Below are 25,230 nucleotides of genomic sequence, written 5' to 3'. Positions count from 1 at the left end.
TCAGAACACTGAATACTGTAGATTTATTAGTCTGTACAAGTTGTTTTGATAAACTATTGTTACTTGTTACAGTAAATCATCAAGATTTTCATTGCAATAGTATTTTCCCACCCATATCAGAATCTGGAAGCAATCTACCTTTCTCAAATTGTTGCTTAGTGTTTCTACCCCAGCCCTCAAAACGCAGAAATACGTTTTTAATAATAACTGGCCATTTAGAAAGTCATAAGATACAGGTCTTCATAAACATTAAACAAGCTACAATTGAGGTATTTGGATGATGTGCTGGTTTGAAAGAATGTACGTACCCTAGAAAAGCCATGTTTTAATCCAAATCCCATTTTGTAAAGGCAGCCATTTCTTCTAGTCCCTATTCAGTAATGTATGTTTGAAACTGTAATTAGATAATCTGCATGGAGATGTGACTCAGTCAAGAGTGGTTGTTAAACTGGATTAGGTAGAGACATGTCTCCACCCATTCAGGTGGGTCTTGATTAGTTTATTGCAATCCTATAAAATAGGAAACATTTTGGAAAAAGTGAGAGATTCGGAGAGAACAGAAGATGCTGCATCACCACAAAGCAGAGAGTCCACCAGCCAGCGACCTTTGGAGACGAAGGAAAACACCTCCCAGGGAGCTTCATGAAACAGGAAGCCAGGAGAGGAAGCTAGCAGATAATGCCGTGTTCACCATATACCCTCCCAGATGAGAGAGGAGCCCTGACCATGTTCACCATGTGCCTTTCCAGACAAGAGAGAAACTCTGTGTTCGCCATGTGCCCTTCCACTTGAGAGAGAAACCCTGAACTTCATCGGCCTTCTTGCACCAAGGTATCTTTCTCTGGATGCCTTTGATTGGACATTTCTATAGACTTATTTTAATTTGGACAATTTCACAGCCTTAGAACTGTAAACTAGCAACTTATTAAATTCCCCTTTTAAAAAGCCATTCCGTTCCTGGTATATTGCATTCCGGCAGCTAGCAAACTAGAACAGACGAACACTGCCAACATTTATGAAAAGAAGTGTTGGACCTCCAAGTGGTAAGTACCATATGAGTTACAACAAACACTATTCATGTGCTGGTGAAACCAAGATGGGGGGAAACCTTATTTCCATTCTGTCAAATACCACATAGCCCAGCAGGCTGTGGGAACAGGCCACTCACACATGTATGTACCACAAAATTAAAAACTCCAGGTAAGCAACCGAGTTACTCACTGAGGTAAATTAAAAACTAAGACCAAACTGCTTTAACGTATCAATGCTAGTTTAGAAGCATCAACAAAACAAAGAGATTTAATTATAAGCAGTCTGGGCTACATTCTTGAATGAGAATTTTGTAGTACTAAAAGAGAATCTAACCTGCCAGTGCACATCCTAGAAAAGCTGTGGAATCAAGCGCTTTGTTATTCCTGAAGGAATAACAAAGTTTGGTAATACACGTACATCCTCCCAGGGTTTCAGGAGCTCTACGTACCAATAATTCAGTATTAATAGGAGGATGTAAGCAAAGAGGAGACAAAAAGCAGACCTTGTATCAACATATATATACTGGATGAATATGCTTTTTTTTTAAATTACATGATAAATGTAATTCATAAAATCCAATCCTGCCAATTCCAAGGAATACTCAGGGCATTATATAAGATTCTACAAAGGTTCCATGCACTAAAGTAACTCTCCAAAACTTACAATCTCCAGATGGGTCTCTGGTCCAGATAAATCCTGAAATGCAGAGGGCCCAGCCCTTCCATAATATCAACTAGTGCCATCCCCTATCCCATATTATCGACAGCCCCTTCCAACATGAAAAAGTTAGAATGGGCATAGCCCCAATATCCCTAAAAAGTGGGAAAGATCAAAAGTGATGGTGAAGATATACAGAGAAGGGCAGGTTTAACAAATGAGTATGAGTGCTCAATCATTATACTGATACTTCTCTTAGCCTCTGGTACCTTAGAAAGTAGCTAGAAATAAAAACCTAAAATTGTGGAATTGAAACCCATACCAAACTCTGAAATCTGTTCTACAACTAATTGTTGCAAATATACTTTGAAATTTATTGTTTTATGTACAGATGATATTTAAAGAGGAGGAGAATAACAGAGAAGATAGGATTTAACAAATGAGTATGACTGCTGAATCATTATATTGATATTTCTGTTAGTCTCCAGTGTCTTGGAGCAGCTAGAAGAAAAAATGAAAAAATTATGGAATTGTAACCCATACCAAACTTTAAAATCTATTCTATAACTACTTGTTAAAATGTAGTTGAAAATTTATTGCTTTCTTCTATATATGTTATATTTCACAATAAAAAAAAACACGTTAAAAAAATCAAAGGTACTTATAAAGGCACACCAATTTTATGTTACATAAAAAACTGTAGACAGCAAATTGTGCATGTTTACCATCACGTTTTACCTGGGAAAGACAGTGACCGGGATTTCTTGCAAATACTTACTGTCATGATACAAAACAAATATGTGCAAACTGTAAGGTCCCTAAATGAGCAGTTAGAGTTAATACACAGAAAAGATTCAGTGTCTGATCAAATATGCAAAAGGTGAAATTTCCTAGAGTTTGCAGCCCAGCACAATAACCACCACAGGTGCCTCCTCTTGGCCTTCTTTCCTATGTGACAATTTTGGTCCTTTATCCTGGTTCTCACTTTCCCACAGTCCAGGGGTCTGAATGATCTTTTCAGAGTCCCTCAAAGGCACATTGGACACCATCACAGGTTTTTGCACTTGCTTCTGTGAATAATGTGGAATGGCTTTTTGTGCAAATTTCAGGCCTTCATTTCTATCAACGTCATGATTTTCCTTATCAAATTTATTTCCAATTAGCATGTTCACTCTGTCATTTCTTGTGCAGTATGTCTGCAATTCGACTAACCAACTATCCAGTTTAAGAAAGGTGTCTCTTCTTGTGACATCATAAACTAATAGAACACCCTGTCCACTTCTTTCACAGCTGGGAGGTAATGTTCTGGATCGCTCTTGACCAGCAGTATCCCATATTGCAAGTTTAGCCTTATTTCCACCCACTGAAATTGTTTTCACCTCAAAGTCAATGCCTGTTGTTGCTGCAAGTTCCGGATCAAAAGTATCATCTGTGACCCTCAAGAGCAGGCTGGACTTGCCCACCCCTCTCTGGCTGATGATGAGGAACTTCAGTGTGGTCAGTGCGACCTTGTCCGTCCTGACCCACTCAGTTCCCAGCCCAGCTGGCCACCCCGATCTGGTTCTCAACCCTGCCCCCAGGAGAGCTGCCTGTCCTTATTTTTATTCTCAAGTAAAGCCTTTCTTCACAGGGCCTCTTCTTAGAAATGACCTCGCAGTTTTAGAAACCACAGAATGTTGCTTAGTGTTCTGACCCAGCTCTTGGAAGGCTTGGGTCCGGGCAGCCCAAAGACCCAAGAACTCCTCTGGCTCAGAGTTAGACATGAATTTTAATTAGGACTTGCAAAGAGGAGAAGATTCCTTCCCAATGGCTGCCTGTTGGGAAATGGAAGGTAATGCTCCGCAAGGCGGGCAGGGGGAGCGCAAGGGCTTATAAGGGTTTAGGATGGGGTAAGACCAGAGTTTCAGCAGGGTCCTGGAGTTTTGTTATCAATAGTGATCAAAGAAGGGAGTTTAATGCTTTGCTTAGGTATCTATATATTCTTCCACTACCATCACCACCACCCAGCGCTTTGCCCTGAGGCAATATGATGCTTTAATTTCTGTCCCTGTCACTGTAGGGTGCTATGGGCAGTAACTTATTCTCATATGGAGGAGGGGCTCAGGCTCTGGGTCTCCACACTGACAGGGAGTGCCTTGAGGGCAGGTCCTGGCCAGGATTCAAATCTGAGACCCCCATGCCTAGGGAAGGACTTGGTACAATCAGCTACTCAGGATGTTCTTGCTGCTTTGAATTGGAATGGATTATAAACCTGATGGGCAGGTGGAGTTTGATGCAGGGGAGCTTGCTTGGGTCTTCTTGAATTACACCAACTAGCCAAAGGCTATTCTTCCTGCTAAAGACTGCAACATTCCATTGCTCTCAGGCCCAGCCTCCACCTGTTTCCCGAGCCACTGAAAGAGAGGGACACCTTGGTGCTCCGACTGAATTGAACCTTTTCTCCTTTTCCTTTTGTCGGTATTCTGGTGGATGAGGTAGATCACAAATGGTCAGAGTACAGTATAAAATATGGCTCCTCTGGAAGTTTTTAATCTATCCCAGATGCAGAATAGCACAGCAGGGAAAACTGAAAATAACTCAAGGACCTCATAAGAGGAAATCTACAAGCTTTCCTAGGGTCGCCATGGTGACCAAGAGAGAGGAACTATTTGTAGATGCTGGTACCTGTAGAAGAGCTCAGGTAAGGGGCAGAGCTACATTATTGAAAACAAGCCATGTATCAGGTTGCTCAGCACACAGTGCTTTATTTAATCCTCACAAATAGCCGTGAAGTGGTTGGAGTTATCTCGTGTTTAGACTCGAGGAAACTGGCTCAGAGGTGCTAAGCCATTTGCCAAAGACCACAAAGAACTGATTTGACTTCGGGTCCTGTCTGACCCTGGAGCTTCTGTGAATAGGGCTCTGTGCAGTGAGGGCCACCGTGCTTATGCGGCCTCAGATTATGAAAGCTGTAATAAAACTGCCCAGGGTACAAGCCGGCTGGGGAAGCACATCAGTGGGGAGGCACAGCCAGGACTCACGTGGGACAACAGCCTCCGCAGGGGGCCACGACCATTCCCTGGATCCAGCTCATCTGTGGCTGTTTCCTTCCCCACTCCTACCTCCTTTAGTGCCTTCCTATTCCACTCCCTGAAAAAAAAAACCAGATTGCTTTGGTTAGTCATATCAAGTACCGAGTGGAGTTCTGGTCAACCATGGTGGTCGCTCTGGGTCAAGGCTCCATCCTAGTCTCGTCAGCTGAGGCTGGTGGGTTCTATTAGAAACAGACCTTGAGGCAAGGAGTGGAGCATACGTCTTTGATTTGGAAGAGAAATAAGAAAGAGGCATTAGTAAGCCAGCAACCACCATGTGCAACTGGATTGTAAAACTCCCTTGGAAACAGTACAAAACACATGCCTCAGAATTTATCCACCCCAAACTCAAGGGAGCTGGGGTCCATAGTGCTATTGCTTGAAAGCTGTACCCTATGTGGGTCTCAATTTCCGGTCACTGCCAGCTGGCCCTGTACTTAGGTAGGGGCATCTTCCTAAATTCTGAAAAAACAAACAAACGAAGCCTTCAGACTGGGAGATATAGATAACAGCAGTCAAGAAAGAGGTCAAACCCCTAAAAGGGCCCTGGGCGGGGCACTGACAGCCTCTCCTACACCAGGGTTGCGGGGTCACATTACCAAAGGCCAGTGTCCCCTGTACAAGGAGCTGCCTCTGGCCCCTGACTGAGCTGAGGGAGTGGCATCACCGAGTGTGGCCAGGGTTCCTCTCAGAGATGACGGTCTTTCTCTCCTTCCTCAGACCACCCTGTCTTTCCAACACATTCTCATAAATCTAACAAGCAACCATCTCATACATTATCTCACTGACTCTCCAACAGCCCTGTAGGGCAGACATCATTATTATTCAACTTTACAGACGAGGAGACTGAGGCTGAAAACAATAGGGCTGGCAATACTTATTTGGAGCTTTTTCAAGTAATTGGTTAAAGTGCTCAATAAAAGTTGTGACAATTTATTTAGAAGGCAGTTTCACATGCTCCTGGCAGGCTTAATCATCTCACAATCTGGTGCCTAACGAGGTGTTTTACTCATAAAAGATGCTCAACAAATGCTGTGTTCTACTGGAGTGAAGCCATCCTTGCTGGATTGCACATGAGGGCCACGATCATATTTTCCAAACCAAGACATTCTGATTCATGAATTTACTTATCTGAAAGATTTTGCTGAAGACAAAATGCAGTAGACAACTATGGAAATGATTTTATTTAGCCTATTGCAAAAGAAAGAGCAATCAGATGATCGAGGTGTCTCAGCAGGGTGGTTTTGCCTTAGACTTTTATAGGGAGGAGTAGACACTTTACATGTGGGGCGATCTGCAGATGGCCATCAGCTGAAGGATGAGCTGAACAGGAGATGTTTACCTCTTTGGCTAGCTAGTTTCAGGGGGACAAATCATTATAATCTTAGTTAATCACTCATGCACAAAGAACTGGGAAGTTGGAAAGTCTGTGTTTTGCCTTATCAGTGGGTTCAAGCAAAAGGGACAGGTCGCCATCTGGCCTTGTCACAGATCACAGGAGTTAGCTCATGGGAGTCATGATAAAGAGCAGACAAGGACTGGGGAAGGGTGGCTTCTTTTGGTTAAGACCATCCAGGAACATAAAAGAGTGGGGAGGGGGGGTTGGGAAGGGGTGGTTTGGAAAAACAAAAGATGGGAGAATTTCTTAACCTTGGCTGTTTTCCAGGAGCACAGGGCTCAGGTGAAGTTCAATACTGTCGATTTCATTTAAAACGTATAAAAATTAAAATACATTTAATTACCTATTAAAGCTCATTTACAAAAAAAAAAGCAAAGTAAAACTCCTCACATTTTGCTCTGCCACCCACCACTGAAGATGCAGTGATCTTTTCAAAAGTCAAATGTGTCCCTGGGACTCCCCTGCTGCCTTACCCATTGCTCTCAGGATAAAAATCAAAGTTCTTAGCAAGGCCTCCAGGCCCACCTGGTCTAGCCTTTGCCTACCCCTCTCGCTGCATTGCACAGCCCTCCACCACTTCTCTGCACTCCAGCTTCACTGGCTCTTTCTGGAACATTCTGTGCTCTTTTGCCTCAGAGGCCCTTTGACAAGCTATTCGCTCTGCCTCAAAAGCTCCCCACCTCTCCTGACCTCAACTCCTCCCCTACTACTGACCCCTAGTAAGTTACCTCATTCTTCAGTCTAGATCAGGTGTCTTTGTTATAAACCCTCAGAGATCAGTGCTCTGTCCAATAGAAATAAAATGTGAGTCACATGTATAACTTTAAATGCTCCCACAAGCATTTTTTTAAAAAGTAAAAATAAGCAGATGAAATGAATGTTTACTAAGATAGTTTATTTACCCCAATATCTCTAATACATTATGTCAACCAATAATATTTTGAGATATTTTACTCAAATAAAATATAAATTATTATAGTTTATATCTCAGTACATTATTGTATTTCTCAGTAATAAATTATTGAGATATTTTACTTTTATTTTGTAGTGAGTCTTTGAAATGCACTGTGTATAATACGCTTGTGCTGTATTTTACATTGAGAGCACATTTCACTTAGAACTAGCCTCATTTCAAGTGCTCGGTAGTCACAAGTCACAAGTAGGCTAGTGGCTACTGTACTGATCAGCCCAGTTTTGGAGCATTTAACTTGGTTTGATGTTATGTATTCATTGGTGGACATGTCTGTTTGGCTTTCTTCTACTTAACTACAAGCTGCCAGGAACAGAGGTGTTTATGTTACTTGCTCACATTATAAGAGCACCTGCCACAGGGGTGGCATATACCATATGCTCAAGGGATATTTTTAAATGAATGGAAAGCACTGCTGTAATATCTCATTGTCCATGGCTTTGTTCAGATTCATATGCAATTAATTTGTAGTAATAATTTGCAATTCTTTGTTTCCTTGATTTACTTTCCAGACGTGGTCCTTAGCTCCTAGGGAAGCAGAGGGACAATCTGTGAGGAGACTGAAACATCAAATAAATGTTTTACAGCCACATGCACAGCTGACTGGGTTCATTGCAGGAAAAAGATGATCTCTTTAACATTGATAAGATTTGGGAATATAATCTTAGTTTCTTTATAATTATCTTCAGGATAAAGCAAGGGAGAAGAAGGGTTACCTATTAATCTTGTGGACCTTCCAATGTGTAAATGTGTATGGTGATCACCTCGGGCAGAGACCAGGCAACCGTCTTCCAGAAGGCCTCACGTGATGGGGAGAGGGAGAGGGCACTTCAGTTCCCCTTCAGTTTCCTGGGGGTGGGGGGTTGTTAGGCCCTCCACATGGAGGGTCAGGTCACAGGACTGTGACACTCCAGCTTCATTGGCTCTTTCTGGAACATTCTATGCTGTTTTGCCTCAGAGGCCCTTTGACAAGCTATTCGCTCTGCCTCAAAAGCTCCCCATCTCTCCTAAACTTAAATACAATAGAGTCTTTGTGTGAATTAGAAAGCAGTGCAGACATTGCTTCAGCTCAAGTTTCAGGCTGGTACGTGGATGTTAGCACAGTCTGGCCCACTTGTGTAGTGAACCACCTGCACAACCACGTGTCGGCCCTACGTCTCTACAAGCAGTCATTTCGTCTGCAGTGAACTTCTGTTACCCAATTCCACTAGGTTGGTGTATAAAACTAAAAGGCCCATTTATTACTTTTTTTTGTATGTGGAGAATGCACTATCTTAGGGCTTCAGATATCTACGTTCTTATGAGTAGTGAATACATTATGAACTATTTACATGTTAATCCTTATAATAACTCTCTTATACTATTATTAACTCCATTTTTAAAACATGAGCCTGAGGTTCAGAGAGGGGAAGTAACTTGCTCAAGGTTACCCAGAGAGTAAATGGAAGAGTTGGGATTCGAACACAGGTGGCCTGGGTCTCAGTCAGGGCAGTGAGGGACCCCTCCCCTTTCAGACACTGCTGGCCTGGGGTCAGTAAAGATCACCCGTTTCTGCTCCTTGTTTTCACCTCATTTCTGAATAATTGCAGCTCAGAATGGGTTCATTCTTTTCTTAGATGTGCTAATATATTCCTTAAGCAGTGGAACTAGGCCTGGGATCTCCTCTGTGCCCTTCCGATGACTTTGTCAACCTTTTCTCTGGCCTTCTGAACTCATAACGTCAAGGTTTCCCTTGGAGGACAATTATTTCACCCTCATTCCCTAGTTATTGTGGGACACCTTCCCAGGGCACCCATGTTGTGACAACAAACCCACTCAGATCATCAGAAAACTTAAACAAGTCAGAATTTTCAGAGGAGGGATTGTCTAGTGTTTCTTTCTTTACACAATAAACTTTTGAAATGCTTCAAGCAAAAAAAAATTATGGAATTTGTAGATATATTCAGATGCTCAGGGGAAGCTGGCTGTTAGACGAACCCTAATGTGAAGGCTTTTGTTAAGTGGAGGACCAGATTTATAAATCTATTACCCCCTAGCTAGATAAAAACAACAGCTTCCATTTCCAGGCATTTACTACACACTAGCAACTGTGCCAAGGGCTTCCTAGCCATCATCTCGCTCTCTCTTTTTAATATCAGCCCTGAGACATAACTCACATTCCATAAAATTCGCTATTTTAAAGTATACAATTCAATGTTTTTAGTATATTCACAAGGTTGTGTAGTCATCACCATTATTTAATTACAGAAAGTTTCCTTCACTTCCAAAGAAACCCCATACCTGTACTTGTTAGTAGTCACACTGTATCCCCTTCCTCATTTACTTGTTCTAGGTATTTCAAATAAACGGAACCATGCAACACGTGACCTCCTCTTTCACTTAGCACAATGTTTCTAAGGTTCATCCATTTTATATCATGTATCAGTACTTATTCTCTTTTTATGGCCAAATGCTATTCCATTATATGGATACACCATTTTTTTGTTTGTGCAGTCATTAGATGGCGAACACTTGGGTTGTTTCCACGTTTTGACTAATACCATCTCCTTTAATTCTTATCCAACCCTTTTGTGTGAGGTGTATATCGTTGTCCTCTGTTGATTGTTGAGTGTGTTATGCTTAAAACATCCCAAATTACAACTCTTCCCAAGAAATCACTGAATTGGTACAGAACCAGTCAAGCCTGACAGTAGCAGTGTGACTTTGGGCAAGTTACTTAACCTCTCTGAGCTTCAGTATGGTCATTATAAAGTGGGATTAATAATGGTACTTCGGAGATGCTGTGAGGATTAAGCCGAATCTCTCTCTCTCTCTCTCTCTCTCTGGAAGTACCCATGGCAGCCCAGGACCATAGTAGGCATTCATTAAATACTTAGGAAAAACTGTCCAATCTTTCTCTTGTAAAGATAAAGAAACTTGGCTCCAGTGAGGGAAAGCGAGTTGCCCGAGACCACACAGCAGAGTCGAGGTACGGAGTGAGCCCCAGCCTCTCTATTCGCAGCACAGAACTCCTTCCCCAGGGCCTTGTTAGAATTCTTCTAAAACGCCCCCTAAAGCAGCTTCAGAAAGGGCAAGAGGAAAGCGAGCAAAGTTGGGGAAAGAGATTTACCGTGGCCCCACCTCACCGCGCCTTCAAAGGAGCATATATTATACACTGAAGGATACGACAACAACCTCGCTGGATGGCTACAAAGTTACAGCCAACGAAAGAAGAGCCCTTGTGAGCAAACTCCGGAAGGCAAGGAAAACCGAGAAGGCGGGAAAAGGCACGAAAACTGCTCCTGCGCAGGCGCAGTTCAGGCACTCCGCTCTTTCTTCCTCCGCCGGGCTCCAACCCTCCACGTCGTCAGACGCTAAGTGCCGGCGGCTAACGTGGCGCTGCGAAGGCACGTGACGCCGGGGCGGGGCGCAGGCTCAGAGCGCAGGCGCGCATCGCGAGCGGTGGGTCACCTGATCCTAGTGGGCGACGGAACCCCTTTAGGCCGCTCGGTTGGGCCTGGAGCGGCACCTCCGCCGCCTCTGCTGCCATGGCCTGTCAGTCCCAGGGCATCCAGCAGCTGCTGCAGGCGGAGAAGCGCGCCGCGGAGAAGGTGTCCGAGGCTCGAAAGCGTAAGTTTCGGAGGGGCGCGGCCGGCGGTGGCGCGAGTTTAGGGGGCGCGGCTCCATGAGGCCTGAAGAGCTGCGGGCGTTAGAGGTAGTGATAGTCGTAGAAGTTGGTTTTCTAAGCCTTGTGGGCCAGAGGTTCAGGAATGCGGGATACTGAGTCGGGGGATGAAAGCAATAATGGGGTTAACCCCCTTAGTGGGGTCTGGAGGCCTGTAAAACAGGCTATACAAAGTGGGACCCGTTATCGACTCCCCCACCCCCCGCATCTGCTCCTTTGGCTTTCTGCGTCTCAGTGAAAGGAGCCGCCTTCCACACAGTTGTCCAGTCTAGAAATCTGGAATCTTCGCCGTTTCCCCCTCGTTAGTTTCGTTTAGTCGGGCCCTAAGGCTATCCGTCCGTTACCCTCCCCCTCTCATCTCTACCACCAGCGACGTAGTCCAGGACAACAGCTTCTCTCAGGCTTCCGAAGCAGCCTGACTCGATTCCTTAAAATATTTTTTTGGCGCGGTTAATACATGCCTAGCGCAGTCCCCAGGACTATCAGTAACTTACCATCATGTTATTCCAGGTCGCAGTGAAGGAAGCATGTGCCACTTGCAAGTGAGATGAGGGCTAGAGGTGAGAAATGCAGGGCGCCTAAAAGAGTTTAACAGGTGGATCTAATGTAGACCAGTGAGTGAAAAAGACTTCGTACTCCTCCAATCCATTCTCCTCACTACAGTATCCATCTAAAATGCAAATATGACCTCCCCACAGGCCTTTACAGTCAAGGTACGTTTAGTGTCTGCAGTAAAAAGCCCAAATTCCATAAGTGGACGTAGGTCGGAGGCTCATTTGGGTCTGGCTCCCACTGTTCTTCCGTAATCTATAACTTTTAGGTACTCTCCTCCAGCCATACTGAATCACTGTAATTTCTCAGAGGCACCTTCATGCATTTCCCCAGCAGGCCTTTAAGCATACTATTTCCTCTGATTGGAAGAGGCTTTTCCCCAGTATCCTCCCCCTTGTTCTCTAATGCCTAGTTTTCCTTCAAACCTCACAATTTAGGCGCTATTTCTACCAGGAAGCTTTCTCTGACTCTTCCTCTTCCCCTCAGACTAGGCTATGAGTCTTTATTTCTGTCATAGAACCTTCTTTTCCTTTATATGGTGCAGTCACTAGACAAGGCTGCAGGAGAAAAGAAATTGTGTCTCATTTAACTTTGCATATCCAGTTCCCATCTGATGAAGTAGGTGTATCTATCCCTGTTTTGCAGATGGGGGAAAACAAGGCTCAGAGAGAAGATAATTGACCATATCTGGAAAGCAGCATACATAGCTGAGCCTTAGAAACTTCTATCCTATGGAAGAGTAAAATACCAAGAAATATGTATCTTAGTAATTACTTGGTGAGCTTCTCCTAGTATAATTTCTCTACATCCAAGTGGATCTCAAAGTGTGACTCTTGTGCTTCCTTGACTTAAAGTTGTGTGATACTCTAGTATTTAGTAGAAAAAGTTTTCTTTGAAGGAACTGTGGATGAGGAAGGCTTTTATTTTTGCTCCAATTGGAAAGTTCTTTGTTCTTTCACATTTCTGATGATATCCATGATACAGTTTTTCTAGAATGGCTTCTCAGAGTTGGTCCTGTGATAGTTCATCAGTAACAGAAGTTGTGCCTGTAGGAAGCATGTAAAAATGGGGGTAGTGCAGGAACAAGCATTTGGGATGTGTAAGTCTGAGACAGGAGTCATGTTTTCCACATTTCTGAAGCTTATTAAGCCTGGTGCTGCAGGATATTGTACATACAGGACAATTACATATTTGCTGAATGAACTGTGATTTACTGAATTAATGAACTTGTTTTAAAGGAGTGATTTGATGACAAAAATAGCCATCAATGGCTCAGATTTCAGAATGTGCAGTAATTGGGAACAGAAGTATTCAAGAGATCTACACATTGCAAAATTGGAAATTATTACTGTCTTTGATCTATAAATGTGGTTGACTTGAAAACTCAGTTAAGAAATGGAAAGAGTCAATGCGTGCCAAGCTAAAACAGTGCGACTCAAATTTTCATGAAATCACTGCTCTGGACCTTAAACTTTTAAGAAAAATTTGTGTTACATTTTATTTCGCTGGTGTGAAACTAAATACTGGCTCTGATACATAACGCCCAAGACAACCAAGATTTAAAAGAATTCTGATTTCTTGTTCAATCTTTACTTTCTGTGTTTCAAAAAAGGCTATCAGGATTGAACTTTGAAGACATTTGCTGAAAAGCAGAGAATAGTGTTATTTTCAGTAATTCAGGAAACTGTGGGAGTTGGATATGATCAGGAGAGTGGAGTATGAAATTAGGTGGAACAACTGTGTGATGTTCTGGTCCTAAATGCTGAATGTTTTTTATAGATGATTGGTTTGGAAAAGATCTTTGGCTTTGAAATATGGTCCAGTATAGCTGATCTGGGGAAGGGGGCAAGAACATCTGAGCCATTGGCATAGACGTGTGTGTGTGTGTGTGTGTAGTAGGCAGTGGCAGTAAGCCTGGAATTAATACAGACTTGCAGAAAAAGCCCCTGGGGTACTTAGAGAGGGGCTTGTGGGCTTGTGGATTATTTCAGGCTAGTCTCAGGAATGTTTTTATCACAGGGTTATCATGGGTCCAAAATCTGTTTAGGAGGAGGTGGTAGGTCTAATTTAATTTTATTCAACCAGATGGGCTGAGAGGGCTCTGGGCAATTGTTACACAGTGATATATAACAAAATATTAGTTTAGAGGTGGGCTGTCTTCTACTCTATGCTAAATAAATTGCTCAGGGCAATCATTTAGGATCCCCTCTCCCCTTTTTTCCCATTTGAGTGTCTGAGAAGTTTGACTCTTGAGCAGAGAATCAAAGAGTGTGTGTTGGCTGGCGTGTGTGCTGTTCTCATATAGGCTTTGTTAATTTCTCTAGCTGTTTTCTAAAAAACACTCATGTCTCCTCATCTCTCTGAAATGCTTGTGCAGCCTTACTATTGAGTACTCCCCTTTTAGCAATGACTACTTTCATTATTTACTTCCTTGTGACAGGCATGGGTTTTAGTTTCCAATGTTACATCATCTACTCCATTAGTTACATTTTAGATTGCTGTCTTTTGGGAGCATATTAGCTCCCTTGCTAAGGTTTAAGCAGAGCTCCAGTTTTAATCAGCTGTATACTGAGGTGTTTACTTCTTGAGAAGGAAAGATTCTCAAATGGCTAATGTTAGCATTTTATGTTCTTGGTAGTTGAAATTGTGAGAACAGAGCAACATGTTCAATTTTTTTCCAACACCCTATAGTTAAGTCTTCCTTTTTTTTTGTCTACTCACTTCCTAGTTAAGTACAGCCTATAGGAGGCAGGAATCTGTACTGTTATTTAGCTCCGAATCCCCTCTAAGACACTAAACTGTGTCTTAAAACTTTGTTTACTGTTAAAACTTAGACCATCTCAGTCTCTGCTTGCCTTCTACATATTAACCACTTCCTGATACAGCTCTCTGCTTTGAAAACAGGAAAGAACCGGAGGCTGAAGCAAGCCAAAGAAGAAGCTCAGGCTGAAATTGAACAGTACCGCCTGCAGAGGGAGAAAGAGTTCAAGGCCAAGGAGGCTGCGGTATTTATTTTCATTTCTTGCTGAGCTTGCACCCAACATGGCCTAGAAGTTCTGATTCTGACAGACTCTTGAAATTTGATAATTGACGTATATTTTATCAGATGCTTAAGCTGGGTCTCTGTCAGAATAATCCATGTTTAACTAACACTGAATTTATGCTGGAGAAACAACTGTGAATGGAAGTAAATAGATAATCCCTGCCCTCATGGACCTTACAGTCAGTTTATCAGGGAGACTCTAATAAAATGCTAGTCACGCAGATTTACAACTATTGTGAAAAGTGCTGTGAAGGTGAACAACTAAATTGTGGAGTCCCACTTGAGTCTAGTATAGATACAAAGAGATACAGAAGCATTTACCAATTTGGCTAACCTACAGTGCGGACAATAATAGCACAAAAACAGGCCACAAAGTACATAGGAAGCCAGGAAAATTATCTCAAGGGCTTCACAGAGAAAGGAAACTATCAGTACTTTTGATGTAGTAACAGAAAACACAGTTCAAACTGGTGCAAGCCAAATGGAGTTTATTTGCATATATAAAATAAGGATCCAGGTGAAAGACTAGCTTTACCTTGATCCAGGAGCTTAAATGGTGTTTTCTGAACTCTGTGTCCATCTCTCAAGTATGCCTTTCACTTTGTGGGCTTCATTCTCAAGTTCTACATTGTGACCTCCAGTAGCTTCGGGCACACGTCCTCCTAGGTTCATGTCCAGTGATTCAAGGCATGTGCTTCCTCCTAACAGTATGTAGCAAAAGTTTCATCTTTATAGGGGCTGAATAAATTGCTGTTGAAACTTAAAATGTTTCTTTGCCTCTCAATTTGGGGCTGATTGGTGCTATAAATTGTCAGAATGCCAATAAAACAATGTGGAAATGCTCTTGTATCAGAGCACCCATCTCTTGTCTTTATACTCAGTACTGCAGTTGCTTATAAAGACAGTATCAGTGTTGCAATGCCTGTAGCAATGCACTCTGAGTTTGTCTAGCAGTGTCTCCTTGTGACCTCTTTGCTTTTGAGACAGCTTACTCTGGGTTTGGAGTATGATGTATATTTGTGGAACAGAAATCGTGGGGTTTTTTTGTTTGTTTGTTTTGCTTATTCTAAAAATATGAGTCAGCAACAGAGCTATTAATATAAATAATATGAACAGCTGTATAGTATAAGAACCCCAAGTTTGAATTCAGAAGACTTGGATTTGAATGTTTTGCATGCTCACCTCATCCTCTTTCAATCTTGGATCAATTATCTTAAAAAGGGGAATGATTCCTCCTCTTAGATTGTTGTAAGGAGTATGTAACATGAGAGAAGAATCACCCTATAAAATCTTAGGTTATAGAAATACGAAGGATGGACTCACTAATACATAAGTGATAAGCACAAATGAGAAAGGTTAGTCACAAAAGAGATGCAAGTATTTCCCAACCTGATAGGTCAAATTCTAATAAAGTAGGCAGTTAACAAAAAGCCAGCTGTACTATGAAGACGATAGGAGGAAAAGGAATTCCTGTATTTGAAAGAACAGATGTCATATATTCATAATACTGGTGAAGCAATCTACTGCTGACTTAAGAGCTAAAATATTCAATAATAGTGAAACTCTTTGTTTATTCCTCCTAAATCACCCTTATTTATCTCCTACTTTTAAAACCACACAAGGAAACGCATACACTAACCATACTGACATTGTTTTATGACTTTTTTTCCCTTAAACTGCATATTTTACTATTCATTCTATATTGTTACCCTCATCTACATTATCTTTCTTAATGACTGAATAGTATTCTATTGCATAGATGCACCACAATTTGTTTATCTACTCCTTAGGTTGATTCTAGTCTTTGATTAACACTATACAGTATACCCTACACAGATGTGAATCTTCATCTCTCTGGGATAATTTCCTACCTGTGGAAATGCTGTGCTCTTGACATTTTGATAGATAGTGCAGCATTGACCATGGATGTGCATCAATTTATGCTCACACTAGTGCTGTGTATAAAATGCCTGCTTCCCCACTATTCAATTATGAGATTACATTGCCAACTACCGATTATTTATATTTATTGATGAAACTGGGCTCCTTTAAAAGTAAGCAAGTTGCTTACAGAATGTTGTTTCTGACCAACCAGAGCGTCATCCTGACTTTCACTCTCCATTATTGCTCCCCAATTCCAGGCTCTTGGATCCCACGGCAGTTGTAGCACCGAGGTGGAGAAGGAGACCCAAGAGAAGATGACCATCCTTCAGACCTACTTCCAGCAGAACAGGGAGGAAGTCCTGGATAACCTCTTGGCCTTTGTCTGCGACATCCGGCCAGAAATCCATGAAAACTACCGCATAAATGGATAGGAGAGAAAGAGTTCCTGTTCCATGGATTGGCATTTTAGATGCCCTTATATGGAATATGAAGCTTAAGCAAAGCTAGAGTTATAGTCTTGTGGAAAGGTATTAAATTATTTCTCTATGTTATGTGATAGTTCCTTTCACTTTTTGGAAAGTAGCAAGCCTAGCTTCTTTGTACAGACTTAGAGCTTATCCAATGATTTCATCTTTTTACCTTGTATTTCTTATAAATTTAATGGGTATATCTTGTCTTTTCCTGTGTCATTTAGCTCAAGCTACATATATGGCAATATTGACTTTTTCTTTCTTAGATTTAGTACCAAAAAAAAAAAAAAAAACCACTTATTTGAAGAAAGAAAGGGGTTAAATATTTTATTTCCCTAAGGCTTTCTTAAAGGTCAGGGGCTTTACCTATGAAAAAGTAGTAAATAGTCATTTGTAACCTGTGTGAAGCAGCAGCCAGCCTTAAAGTAGTCCTTTCTGGCTAAGAGAACAATGAATACTAGAATAATTATTTTGGTTGTTTTTAGTTTCTCTTAGTAAAAATTAGTAGTTAGAATTCAAGAACTTGTTACATTGCTTGTTACTGCTTAATGTACTGATCATCATTTTAAAGTAAAGACTCTTTGTCATGCAGTTTTTCTTCTCTGGCTCATCCTTTTTTTTTTTTTTAATTTTTTTATTGTAAACCATGACATATACACATTCTAAACATGATACACAATCAGTGGGTCACAATATCATCACATAATTGTGTACTCATTACCATGATTGTTTTTTTGAACATGTGCATCTCTCCAGCAAGTGAGTGCAAGCCATTTCTGCTAGTGTAAGGACACCTACATGTGCACTGGAAGGTCTTACCACAATCCTCTGCTAGTCTTTTCAGGTCCTAATCAAAGAAATAAAAAAGAAAAAAACACATACATACCATACCTTTACCCCTCCCTTTCATCGACCACCAGTATTTCAATCCACTTAATCCATTTTAACTTTTGTTCCCCTATTATTTGTCCACTTCTTATCCATATCATCCATTCATCTGTCCATACTGTAGATAAAAGGAGCATCAGACAAAAGGTTTTCACAATCACACAGTCACATTGTAAAAGCTATATCATACAATCATCTTCAAGAAACATGGCTACTGGAACATAGCTCCACAGTTTCAGGTACTTCCCTCTTCTGGCTCATCCTTTTTGATAATGCAAAGTGCACTTTGACCCAGATGTTCTGCAGAATTTCACTTAGGAAATTAGCATACATCACATACACACTTTAAAGATGTACATGATATACTTCTTAGCAGGAAGAAAATTTCTTGGACTACCCAACAACTGTTTTGAAAAATGACCAGCAACTAGTGAGTCTGGTTTGCCTTTTCTCTAGAACACTCAGTCCCTCAGGAGCATTCTTTGACAAGTTTATCAGATATTTCCTTCCTAGAGGGTTGTGATGTGCATGAAACCTGTAGTAACCTCACACCAGCACTTAAGAGTTAAATGCCTTGTGACCCTCTGTTAGCCAAAAGTCTTTCTTTTGCTGCAAAATAATTTTAGATAGGTAGAAACAAAAGAGGACATTATGAAATTTCCTTTCTTCTGAAACAATACAGGAGAATTAAGTGGCCTTAGAAAACTTCTATTTTATGTGACTCAGAATGGATTGATTTCAGGTCACTGCTGTCTCTAGTTATTGTTGCATTTCTCTCAAGTTTTTCTTTACTAGCTATTTTCCATTTTCTTTACTCTTAAAACTAACCAGGCTTGGCACTCCACTGAAACTGTTTATCAAAGTCAGCAGTGACACTGGTTTGATCAATCCAATCCTCTTTCTCTTTGGCCTTTCAGTGCTGACAGGCTTGACCATTTTCTTTACTTATCTTTGATTACACATTGGTGAGCTGCCTGGCCTCTCAGTCCCTTTCCTCGTTCTAGCTCATCTTTTCCCAAGGTTTTGTTTTTGGGCATCATTTATTGCCTTGGTAATATCATCTATGTTTCATTGTTTTAAATCTTAGATCTTCAATGTAGAGGACTCCAAAAGTTACCTCTCCAACCTGTCTCAAACTCATATCAAATTGTTTATTTGATATTTTTCTTGGCTATTTAGCGAACGTCTCTAACTTTTACCTGGTTTTATTGTGGCTGCATTCTTGGTAGTGACTCCTGGCTTCTACAAATAAAATTTTCCCAAACTGGATAACCATGAAGCAACACTTGTAGTCACTGGTTTAGTCCTATTGTCTTTAACCTGGTTGCTACAAATATTTTTATCCTGGATTAATAGGGTTGTACTTACTTACCTGACTGCTTGATTCATACTTCCAGCCAAGTGGCTGAATGTTGTTAAGAGTCACAGAGGCTCACAGAGTAGAATAATTAAAAGGGGAGTGATAAGTCAGTTGAGAGGCTAAGAGAAGATCTGAAAAGCATCCATTGGCTCAACAATAGCTTAGTGACTTAGGAGAGAAGGAACCTAAATGAGGGGATAGAAGAAGGAGTGTAGGAGATTGAAACCTGAATGACTAACACATTTAAATGATGGGGAAGGGCTTAGGGAGAGAGTCCAAGGGGAAAGCATTCTGGTTGGATGGCAGGATCCCTGAGTAGTCTGGAGATGGTGGGTTCCAGGGTACAGGCAGAGGGATTAGCTCTGTAGTCTTCAGTCCTGATTGCTCCCTGGGAACTTGGAAGATGGCAGACACCTATGCCTCTCCCAGACTATTTGAATCAATCTGGGCAGCAGTGCTAGAACTATGATGATTTAAAAGGGCCCTGGGAATTCTCAGGGAGGAGGACTTATTCTATTGCAGTAGGACCTGAGAAATTAGCATCTGTTGTAAAAATCTTAAAAACAGATAAAGATATGGCACTTATGATGAAATGAACTCTAGGATGTAGATGAGTGTGTGATTTGTTCCCATTTGAGCAACATACCTGGAAGGATTTCGAAGAAATCTGTGGACATAACGATTCTCTGAGATTAGAGACTGGGAGTCTAGGCTGCAATTGGGAACTTTTTTTTTTTTTTTGTATGCTGTATGGCAGAGGTCACATTTCATTCTTTGTCCATGTGAGTATCCCCTTATTGGGATACTGTTTGCTGAATTTTTGTTTGTGTTTTCATTTGCTTGTTTGGGAAGTGCATGGGCCGGGAATCAAACGCGGGTCTCCTGCCTGGCAGGAGAGAATTCTACCACTGACCTACCCTTGTACCCCCTGGGATGTTTGGCAGATGTTTCCTTCTTTTCTAAATTTGCTTATCCTTTTCTCATCTTCACTCTCAATTATAAGTATAATAAGAATACCTGTATTTGTCAGGATAGGATAAAAATCTAGGTGACTGAATATAACAAAAGTTTATTTCTTGCAAAGTTCAGTTCAGTGACTCAGGGTAGCTGTTTTCTATGTGATGATTTGCTGATTCAGATGACTTCTGCTTTCCACCATTTCAGCACATAGCTTCCACGATTGCAAAGGCCAAGGAAGAAAGGTTTCAGTCCTGAAATGACATTTGACACTTGTTCTCAGCCCAGGGACCAGGATGGGTCACATGACCCAACCTAACTGCAAGTAAGGCTAGGAAATAGGGAGAGACCAAAGATATTCAAGAAGTATAAAATGTCTCTGCTACCACTGCTAACAGTAATTTACCACACTCCAGTTAGTGTTCTCAGAACTTTTGTTCATATTAACTAATTCATTCTTTCTAGTGATTATAAGATATAAGACAGAAGTTAAGAAACCAGCTAAGGTTAGAACTGGCTGTCTGAGTACATCTGTGTACTTAACCAGCGTGCATACTCTGAGTACTAAGCTTCATAGTTGCACACCTTTTATCTATCTCTTATGTGATTCTTTTCTCCCGAATCCTAGATCGATACTCCTCAATTACCCTCTGAACAATTTCACACCCAAACCCATTGTCTAAAGAGAAGAATATCCCTAGTGTTGCCTGTTTCAAGTATAGAAACTGACCATTCCATTTGCTGCCATAGGTCAGATCTATGTAAATTCTCTCTAATTAAAGGCTTAAAATAACTTACAATAAGCCAGATTCTGTATGTAGCAGCATCTTATACAAATTCCCAGAAGAATTAACCACTTTAATTTCATGGGTGGTGTCTTAATCTGCCAGGGCTGTTATTACAAATACTACACAGTGGGTCAGCTCAAACAACAGGAAATTACTGTCTCAGCGTTTTGAAGACTAGAAGTCGAACTTTCTGCCTGGGTGTGCAGAGTTCTGGCAGTCTGTCATACGATCATCTCTCTCCTTGTGTCTGATACTCTGGTTTCTGGCTTCAACTTCTGTGCCCAGTTTCCTTTGCTTATAAGGACTTCAGCCCTACTGCATGAAGACAGACCTTCAATCAGTGAGGCACCTAATAGCATTTTCAAAATTCTTATTTACAAATGGGTTCATAGCCACAGGAACTTGAAGATGTCGTTTGTGAGGGACATGTTTCGATTCCCATCAGATGGAAAAAACTATGAGGTGCTGAAAGATGAAGTTATCTTGTCAGTGGCCACACACTGAATCTGGGAGTTTCTGAAATAAGGGTCATGTAACTTCTAGCAGCAGAGGCCTATTTTGTGCCAGGCACTTGATATAAATCCAATAGCCCCGTGGGTTAGGCATTGTGATGCCCAGTTCTATGGTTGAGAAAGCCGAGGCTCAGAGAGGCTTAGAATGCACAAGGTCACAGAGCAAGGAGATGACAGAACTGGAATCAGGCCAGAACAATACAGGCCCCGCTGGAAAACCTACTGACCTTTGCCTTCAGGATTTTTCTGGAAAACCTACTGACCTTTGCCTTCAGGATTTTTCTGAGGATTCTGGTAGGCAGTGTAAACAACCCCTGTAAAGCTTCTGCACCTGGTTGAGGTATTACATTCTGAATTTCTTGGCACATTTGGCCTTTCTTCCAAATAAGAAGAGTGATGACACCAGAAGTAAATGAAAGATTCAACAGAAAGGACATGATTTGATGAGTTTTGCATACCTCTCACTTTTTACCTCTTTTATTTTTTCTCTCCAGGAACAATCTGGCAGATCTCAGAATGTTTTTCTCTTGTCAAGTGTTCTCACATCACTTCAGTGACTCAGAAATTATTGAAAAAGCTTCTGCACAAGCAGGCAGTTCTAGTTTTACTTTTTTTTCCTTTCTCCCTTCCTTTATAAGTAGGCAGGTCTTAAGAGGTAGGCTAGACACATTCTTTATTGAAAGATATGGCCTGTGGCTCCGGGAGAGGAAGCTGCCAGATTATCATGTCAACATCTATCTTTTCTGGCTTTTAACAATTTTCAAATGACACTGACATCTGGGTCTCAATTCACCACCATAACCCTATTGTATTCAGGGGGAGGACTGATGGGATGGGTGGGCTTGGAGAGTTAGGCAGCAGATAACTCTTTATTTTTTCTGCTTTAAAATAACTTACAAAAGAAAGATTGACAGCATTCTAAACCAGATGACCACATCAACAGTTAGTTAAGATTAGGAGAGAAGCTGGGCTGGCTTCAGAAAGTAACATTTGGGTTGTCTGCTGCTGTTGTCTAATAGGGTTTTTAAAGGTGGACAGGAAAGCTTTCTACTTAAAAGCCCAATTATCTTTGATTACCATTCCTTCCCCAGGCAGACCTGAGTTCTCCCTCCTTTGGCCCCACCTGTTCATTCCCTTTGCACCTATTCCATGGCGCTGATCTTCTTGTACACAGTTTTGCATTCCTTTCGCTCCTAGGAGTACTGTTGGCTTCCTGACAGGAATTCAGAGTGTATTTTCTTCTGGTTTTGGTGCAGTTTCCTGAAAAACAGCATGTGATTTCTTTTAATCCTGGTAGATCTCCTGACTAGGTCAGCTGTGTGTTTAGTCCCAAACTTCCATGCGCTGTTAACCTAAATTGCGTATGTACGATAGTGGAGTTAATATCTGGTACATGTGACTTCCAGGAGGTGGAATAGACATAATGGAGCCACTAAGAATGGAACATTTTTGGGGACATGCTTTTGGAAATAATTTTTAACATAGCTCATATTTATTAAGCATCATTTTTTTTTTTTTTTTTTACCTGGAACAATTCCATTTGCTTTCTATACATAATCTAATTCTCCCATCATCCCTTTGAGGTAGGTATTATTACTTCTATTTTCTAAATTAGGGAATTGAAGTTCAAAGAGATAAAGTCACTGGCTCAGGGTCATAGGGCTAATTAGTGGCGATGTCTGGATTTGAACCTGGGTCTGTCTGGCTTACCAGTTTGAAATACTGTATGATTTAGTTTAGTTTGTTTAGGCCATGGCAACATTGCAAGCAGTACGTTTCTAAAAGAGTTTAGAAAGTCAGTGAATTTACAAAATTGGCAGACTGGTTCCAAAACATAAGATATAATTTTTAATCTTTGCCTTTCCACTTCATCCAGTGGCTTTGAGGCAATCCCCTGTACCATCTGCTGCAACACTGAAGGGTCTGCCAGGTTGGGAAGAAATTCATTCCCTTTTAGTACTACATCCAGGTTGCCAAAGAGGGTTGGCATCAAGTCCTCAGTCACGGGTCTGTAACCCCTGTGAACACGACAGGACAGATGGAGCAACTGCTGAGTAAGGGTGGCTCTGGCTGGGGTTGTGTTTATTTGGATTTACCAATAGTTGAAGTTTTGAAGATTTCATTCTTATCTCTTTATTGACTAACTGAATTTACCAAATTCTGAGGGCAGGGTGCTGGGGAGACAGCTATGAACATGAGAAGAAACTGCCCTCATACCCCAAAGATTTATTCTCTTTTTGGGAAAAGGGACATTGATCCATGACCATCCCAGGTGACAGGTGTGGCTGCAGGTAAACCAAGCATAACTATGACAATGGTGGATTGACCTAAGCCCAGGATAGAAGAGGGCTACCAGAAGAAGGGGCCTTCAGCTAAGACTGAGAATGAGTCACTTAGCCAGGTGACAAGGTAGGGATGGAGTTTAAGGCATTACCTTCCACATGGAGAGGGAAGGGCAATCACTGAAAACTGGAAGTGAGAGAGCATGGTGTGCAGGAAGAACTGAGAATTGGCCTGTATTCTTGGAGCTTAGGGTTTCTAGCAATTGGGGTAAGAGTGGATACAGATGAATACAGCGAGAGGCCGGGGGCGGGGAGGGCCTTGTGACTCAAAGATACGGCAGTGGAAGTCATCCTTGCCCACCTTCCTAGAACACTGGATTTTAGTCCTCTCTCTAGTCTACGTAGAGCATCCACTCCCCCATACCACAGTGTTCAAGCCTGGTTAAGTGCTGACATTTCAGGGATGCACCAGGCACGATGCCTTGCTGTCCAAGAATGCAACTCACTTTTACTGAGCACTTCCTGCTTTGCACTTTGTATACATCATCTCATTTAATCCTTACTATCTCCCAGTTCCGCAGGTATTATTATCCCCTTTTACACAGAAGGCAATCGAGGCTCAGAGGGGTGAACTGACCTGTCCAATGTCACATGCCAGTAAGTAGGGGAGCCTGGTTGGCCAGCTCCAAAAGCCTACATCTTCTGTGCCTCCCTAGAAAAGAAGACTTAATATGTCAATAAGTAAGTTCATGCTGGAGTGGCCAGCAGTGTGAATACAGAGTGAAGTTAGCCTGGCAGAAAGGGGAAGAGTTATCATATTGGTTTCATGGGGGAGGTAGGCCTTGCTGGAGAAGCAAGATTTTGATAGAGACCAGTCCACAAACCATGACAGTGTCCCTTTCAGTATCCTATCAGCATATAGTAAAGCCTTGACTTTCCTTGGGTCTCTTGTTCCCCTCCCTAACCCCCCCCCCCCCTTTTTTTTTTGGAATTAGGTAAAGTAAAAAGGGATCTTGTGTGTTTTGCTCACTGCTGCCCTGTACAATGCCTGGCATTTAGCAGACACCCAACATTGATTTGTTGAATGAATAAATGAACTTCATTTTTATTAACATATTATCTGGGTGGTAACCGCTGCTCAGTTTCTCCATCATTGCTCACTGCCTCCCAGCAGTCTGTCTCTGTGGGCTGGCTGAGCTCACAGCCAGCTAAGCCTGAGATCTGAGAGGCCCCAACGATTTGGCCATTCACCAGTTCAAATAAAAAATGCACAACCAAGTTCACTTCAACATGTCCCCTCTAGGAAGTGCAGGCTGTGGTGGTGGTTAAATGATGGCCATATGAACTTTGCCACAGGGCCTACAAGAGCAAGAGTGGAAAACACTGTCCACCAAGAGGAGGGCGAGGAAAATAAAGACCCTTTCCCCAATGCACAGAGGTTTACCCAGCCTTTAAAGAGAAACCAGGCACAGCAGAGTGTTCTGGCAGGAAGTGCCCTCCATGGTATCTTGTTGCATGAAGGAGCAGAGCGCCCAATAGAATAGAGCCAAGAGCAGAGTGGGCTCCTTCTGTATAAGGATGTGTGTGCTCTATGGAAAAACACACAAAGCCATTAGGCTTCCTCAGGGGAAGGGGGACTTAGTTTCATCATGGACCCTCTCGAAACCATGAGTGATGATGGTGGGGACAGGCAGCTAACGT

At 41.8% G+C, this 25,230-nt stretch overlaps 1 protein-coding gene, 2 long non-coding RNA genes and 1 pseudogene across 3 annotated transcripts; 1 reads left to right on the top strand and 3 right to left on the bottom strand.

Moving 5' to 3' along the window:
- Positions 1-1,660: 1,660 nt before the first annotated feature.
- Positions 1,661-10,473, bottom strand: LOC143669225 (uncharacterized). The gene is made up of 3 exons (XR_013168789.1): positions 10,239-10,473; positions 4,710-4,818; positions 1,661-2,190 (listed from the first exon to the last, which is right to left on the bottom strand). It is a non-coding gene; the product is annotated as an uncharacterized LOC143669225 (long non-coding RNA).
- Positions 2,544-3,867, bottom strand: LOC143670147 (ras-related protein Rab-18 pseudogene; annotated as a pseudogene).
- Positions 10,474-10,544: 71 nt separating the features above from the next.
- Positions 10,545-17,333, top strand: ATP6V1G1 (ATPase H+ transporting V1 subunit G1). The gene is made up of 3 exons (XM_077143844.1): positions 10,545-10,738; positions 14,250-14,350; positions 16,530-17,333. The coding sequence occupies exons 1-3, from the start codon at positions 10,657-10,659 to the stop codon at positions 16,701-16,703; spliced, it is 357 nt and encodes a 118-aa protein (XP_076999959.1). The 5' UTR covers positions 10,545-10,656; the 3' UTR covers positions 16,704-17,333.
- Positions 17,334-19,809: 2,476 nt separating this feature from the next.
- Positions 19,810-24,463, bottom strand: LOC143669232 (uncharacterized). The gene is made up of 3 exons (XR_013168790.1): positions 24,167-24,463; positions 22,371-22,507; positions 19,810-20,201 (listed from the first exon to the last, which is right to left on the bottom strand). It is a non-coding gene; the product is annotated as an uncharacterized LOC143669232 (long non-coding RNA).
- Between the last annotated feature and the right edge of the window lie 767 nt (positions 24,464-25,230).

This window comes from Tamandua tetradactyla, chromosome 2, assembly GCF_023851605.1.
Source record: "Tamandua tetradactyla isolate mTamTet1 chromosome 2, mTamTet1.pri, whole genome shotgun sequence".
In the NCBI taxonomy this organism is placed as follows: domain Eukaryota; kingdom Metazoa; phylum Chordata; class Mammalia; order Pilosa; family Myrmecophagidae; genus Tamandua; species Tamandua tetradactyla.
This window is presented reverse-complemented; position numbering and strand designations above follow the sequence as displayed.